The 6,079-nt window shown below is 33.6% G+C and overlaps 1 protein-coding gene across 1 annotated transcript in view; it reads right to left on the bottom strand.

Moving 5' to 3' along the window:
* Nucleotides 1-207: 207 nt before the first annotated feature.
* Nucleotides 208-6,079, bottom strand: part of KBTBD8 (kelch repeat and BTB (POZ) domain containing 8) — a 14,229-nt gene continuing 8,357 nt past the window's right edge. Inside the window, exon 4 of the mRNA XM_004675994.2 lies at nucleotides 208-3,739. Within this exon, the coding sequence (XP_004676051.1) occupies nucleotides 3,276-3,739 (464 nt within the window). The 3' untranslated portion in view covers nucleotides 208-3,275. The remainder of the gene's footprint in view (nucleotides 3,740-6,079) is intronic.

Below are 6,079 nucleotides of genomic sequence, written 5' to 3' on the forward strand. Positions count from 1 at the left end.
ATCACTAATATAAATGAGCTTGCTTCAGAGCTTAAATAGCCTAATATAAAGTGTTTTTTTTTAAGTTTTATTTATTTATGCATACAGAACTGGGGTACAGGCCAGAGGGCAGGGCGTGGTGAGAGGATTCACCATAGCCAGAGTGGGGAGCAGAACAGGCAGATTGACGAAGTACATGGCTGAGGGGAGCAGCAGGCGAGATAGTAGAGGTCTGCCGCACCATATGGGTCACCTCCAGGACAAGGGTCGAACTCGCACCGAGGCACCTCTGCGCTTTAACCAGCTGAGCCACCACGGAGGGACCTATAAGGTGTTCTTTTAAGGTCTTTTTTTTTAGTCAGAAGCCAAGTATGTCATGGATTGAAATTTCATTCCATTTCACCATAACACAGTCATTTCATGATTTTAACCAAATTTTAATGCTGCACAACTCACTAATCAGAGGTCAGTTTACAATAGACATTTCCAATCAGAAAATGTTTTATTATAAGAAACAATCAGGTAAAAATGCAAAAAATTTTGTGCAATTATGGCAAAATGTTTTAAAATATCTATACATTTGCCCCCCATAGGACTACAGTACTTACTACATACCTGAGCACTGAACATTGAATGCCATTTAAATTGCTTCACATAGGGAATCTGAGTCCTTGCAGATCATGTCCACTTTTCTCATGCACCAATGAAATCAGCTTGATGCTTAAGTATCAACTTTATATGATAACAGAAAACAAAGATGGGCAATAAAGAATACAATTCCTACTTTCCTATAACATAGTTATACCAATGACAATTTTCACTGCGTAAAAAATATATAGGAAAGTGCTACATACATTCTTCAAATGCAAAACAAGGTTAAAGTGGGACTGGCATGTGCTAGACTATATTTAATTCTTTAGTACCCATTGTGCCATTCACTTGTATTATCATACTATGCAAATGTACCTTAAATATCTAAACATGTACCAATGCATATTACTAATCTTAGATTTCTAGGACCTCTTCTGAAATCATTTTAAAAGTGGCAAAATATCCCAGCTATATAATTTAAACAAATAGTTCTTCATACAAAATGTAATATATATTCTACACCCATAACAAATTCTAAACCTTGACACTGACACGCTATATACTTAGGTCACACTCTCAATATAAATTGTTATAGCAAAAGGATCAACTGTTGTGCAGGTCAAAGACTAAATCTGCTGCAGAATTAACCACAGTGTGTTGTACTTCTATAATCATACGGCACAAATAAAGTTGCCAACTCAAAGCTCTATGTCATGTTTTCAAGTAACACATATTTCTATATAAAAAAAGAAGATTGTCCAAAAGCGGTAGGAAATCTTAGATATCCAAAAAAAAGCTCTCAAAAATAAATTACATGAACATCTCTCACAAAAGTTGATTTTTGTTTGTTTTTTCATCCCTTCTGTGATGCAACACTATAAGGACGCTTCAACACACAGAAATAACCTTAAAACATCAGGTACAGAAAACAAGATACAGAAAAACTGGAGAGAAAAAACAGGTTATTGGTTGACAAAATTTATAGAGACTATAGATACACTTTCAAGGCCCAAAGACGAAACCACACATACCTAGTAGCCTCCCAAGCCTAGATTTTAAACTGTGAGTTCTATAAATGCTGTCCACTTTAAATTCTGCTTCAGAAAACATTCTCATTTGTAAAGATCTACAAGTAATTTGAAAAGTTTCTGAAAAACGAGGTATGTGATGCAAAGAGGCAATGTTTTAAATTTGTTTCACAGTATCACATTACAATTTGTGCAAGAGTTTTAAACACAAACCATGCTAGTTTGTTGTCTTTAAGAGAATCAAGATATTCTAGTGGGGCACAGACTGTAGGCTATACTTATATTCTTTATCAATTATTCTAGGCATAGTAAAAAATAAGTTACTAGTCCAAATATCTGCATTAGGGATTACCTATCAGTTGGTTTGTACTTTGTGTTAATACTCCTAACTTATTGTTAGGAATTCACCAGTTATCTATGAAAAACGATTCAGTACCTATAATGCTGTGGTTCTGACAGTCTTTACCTTCTCAGTCACCTTCAGCTAAGACAGGGTTTTCAATATGAAAATATCCATCAATGTTAAGTGCAAAAAATGAACAAAAAAAAATGAGGTTTCAATTGTCATATATAATGTAAAAATCATTAAATCAGACCATCAAGTTTCTAGCTTCTGGAAAATAATTTTAAAAGTAGGTGTAAAACTTCACATTATGCTCTGTGCAGAAGAGAAATAAGTTACTTTTCAATGTACCAGAAATGACTGGATAGGTAGAGGACAAAGAAGGCGGTCAAGCAACAAAATGACCCGTGTTAGTGCAAACTAAGAATAATGTTCTCACTATTCTACGATTGAGTCCAGTTAGACCAATAACTGGCCATATCTTGCTATCATGTAAGAAGAGAACCTTGTGAAATCACAAGAATTCAATCTACTGTGGCCACAAAATCAACATACCAATTTGAAGAAAAGTGTAGGCTCAGACAATTTCAATCTACCTCGCTATACACATGAATTAACTTATACTAGCACCAGCTACCTGTGAACTTGAGCCCTTTTCGGGATTTTAAAAAATGAGACAGTGTTAGCACTTGTAAAGCTTATCAACAGAAAACTGCAACTTTAAAACTTTAGCTTAACTTAAAATTACACAGAAAATATGAATCAAACTAAATTTCTTTCTGAGACTGATCTGCTTTTCTTCAATCTACTCTAATAACAGAACACATTTAAATCTCATTACACTTGAAAACAGTACACAAATCAATCTATCTATCTCTATATATTAAGAATGAGGATCTAAGTTAGTGCTTCTCTGCATTCGAGAGGTCACAGCTAAATTTCTAGTGATATTGCCTCAGATTTTTACCCGTATTTAAAACAAAAAGTCACATCAAACTAGTTTGGATGTCTCTAACCAATAATATCCTAATAGTTCTTAGCAGAGTGCATAGTTACCTCTCAGTGACCACTTACCACAAAATTCTAAAATAATATTACTTTTATACCAGAAAAAAAATGCTGATAATTGCACTTTGTTACCTTTAGCTTACTGAAATAAAAACATCACAAGGATGAAAAGTAATCCGTCCCTACACTGTAATCTTAAAGAGCACCCATTTTTGTTTACAAACTCTCTCAGCTTTCTTGAATACTGACAGCATGTCTTGTATCATTGAAAGACTACATTTCCTCAAGTACAAGATGCCAGTGAGTTCACTAAGGTCTGCTCCTCATTAAAGTACTTTCTGAAGACACTGAGGATAGAGTTTAGCCACAGCACATTCAAAATGCCGGCCAAGGTCCCAGAGCCGATCTGGGGTCTCATACACTTTCATCCATTGGTCAGCAATGTCATCATATTGGTAAAGGGAATTTTTTCTGCTGGTTCTGAAGACATGTTCTTCAACGGTCACTTGAGTAGCTCGAACAAATAAATGGAGCTTATTCTGGAAAAGTACCAGTTTAAGGTAGGGATTTATGGACTCATCACATGGAAAGTCCTTCTTGCGAGTCCATTTATTTAGCTCAATGTCATAAGCTTCTACAGTAAACATACGTTGATGATTTCCACAGGTTCCAGCTATGTAGTAGATAGAGTCCTTGTATACAGCTGCTAAGCCCTGGATTCTAGGCACAGTCATGGGGGTTAAAAAACCCCAGTAGTCTTTTTGAGGTTCATAGAAGAGAAAAAATTCTCCTAAAAAACAAAACAAAAAACAACAATATGTACATTTCTGTGACAAATTTGTGTGGATATATGGTGGATAAAGAACATAATTTCCAGCTATATCACTCTTAAATGTTTCTTTCATAATTTCCAGAGACACATTAACATGAAGTTTAAAGGTATTATAAAATTTTTTCATTATATGGTACAACACACATAATATTACAGTTGACTTTATTTGAGATGTTCATATTTGGGGAAATGCAAGGAGTTACTCTGGATTGATGGCAGAATAGTTAAGAGCTTGATTTAATTTGTTCTAGCCATTAATGTTCTTCAGAAAACTTATTTTAAGCCACATCTAAAACATTGTTATTAATGGTTAGATCAAAATATGTATCTAGCTTCATTGTAAACAAGCTGCTCTAAGTTTGTATGTTAATTACTTAATTAGAATGTAATACAAAAAATATTCGAGATGTATGTCTCCAGGTCACCAATATGCTTTCATTAGTATTTCTGTAATGCAGAGGTAAATATCTATTTGACTTTGAGTCAGTTTCAGTTTTCTTTTGACCATAAGAGAATGTGCTGAGTCAGACTACCGACACAAAATGTCTGAAAGAATTAAACCAGTGAAAATGTATGTTTTTGCTAACTGTAACAGTTGAATAAAATCCTTGAGATAAAAAGTTTGACCCTTTATGAACATACTAAGTGATATATTAATAGCCAATGTAGAACAACATAAGCTTCCTATTATTAAACATGTCAATTTTATTTACATAAAGACTTTGTTTCGATTAAACATACATACTTCTAAATTGACCTTCCCCTTGAAAATTATTTGGAACTTAACTACAAATGCAATCACCTACTTAATCACAATGACACTTTACTGTTCATTTTTCTTGAAATTATTGTTCAACTCTCTATTTTTGCTTGCATATTATCTACTTTTGTTGACAAACTCTTAATTGGATTCTTAGTAAAGAAGATAGGAATTTAAACTTGCTGAATTATACCTCTCTATAGTTTTCATATAGAAAGGAAAGATGACACATAAAGTTGATTTTTAAAAATTAAAGCCTTTCAAAACTAGAATGGTGGTTGCCAGGGATTGGGGATAGGATATGATAGTGATCATTGATTTATGGGTGCAGTTTCAGTTTAGGGAGACAGAAATGTCCTAAAGATAATTCAAATCTTAGGAATCTACAAAAGCACTAATCTGAAAGATATGTGGTACTGTTGGTTGCACAATAATATGAGTACAGTCAATGCTACTGAATTACATACTAAAAATAGTTAGTTATATATTTTACTTTACTTACATTTTACCTCAGTATTGTCAAAAAATGAGAATGATCTCTGTATATTAATATTGGAACTATCAATAGTTCCAAAGCAAAGGTAGGTTAAAAAAAGTAAGGTGCTGAACAACATATATGTTAACCATGTTTGCCTGAATTACATTTGCAATTTTGTATTAAGTCTAAAATTATTCAAAGCAAAATATTAAAAAGTAGAGAACAGATACATATATAGATACATTTGATATAGATAAAACATCTCTGGAAAAATAGATTAGAAAATGATAACTTTTCCTGCTTAGAAAACGTGCTCTCACTTTGTTAAGTTATATGCAGACATTTTCTTACCTGCAAAACCTTTATACTTTAAATTTCTAAGTTTAGTGTACATTTCATAACTAAGTATGTAAAAAATTAAAGTCTTCTTTAATAAATTAAAAACATTGGTGGACAATTAAGAAAACCATTAGAATTTTGAATATTATGTGCAAAAAACCCCCCAGAAAACGAAAAGAAATAGAAGACACAGAGTTAATTAGATATTGCATTAACATTATTGAAATGACTTTACAACCTGAAGTAATATTTATATGTGTGTGTACATAAATATGTATGTGTATGTATACTTAATGTAGTCCCTATCCTTATGGCGTTCTTCACAGAAATAGAAAAAATATCATGAAAGTTATTTTTAACTACATTAAGACTACAAAAACACTGTTAAGAAAAAAGCATAGGGCCCTTCCTGGTGACACAATGGGTTAGAACGCAGCACTGCAAGCTAGCAGCAGCCGCTTCAGTGTGAGTTCAATCCCTAGCCCCGGAGGTGATCCACATGGCCTAACAGACTTCTCTTGACCCACCTGTTGCTCCTCTCAGCAGTGTACTTTGTTGACCTGCCTGTTCTGCTCCCCACTCTGTCTCTGGTGAAGCCTCTCACCACCCCTGCACTTCTGGCTTCTACCCCAGTTCTGTATGAATAAATAAATAAATCTTAAAAAAAAAAAAAAAAGGCATAACCATGGAGATATCATACTCCCTAACTTAAAAAGCTAGA

The sequence above is a fragment of the Condylura cristata genome, unplaced genomic scaffold (genome assembly GCF_000260355.1).
Source record: "Condylura cristata isolate star-nosed mole 26May11 unplaced genomic scaffold, ConCri1.0 scaffold00004, whole genome shotgun sequence".
NCBI lineage: Eukaryota > Metazoa > Chordata > Mammalia > Eulipotyphla > Talpidae > Condylura > Condylura cristata.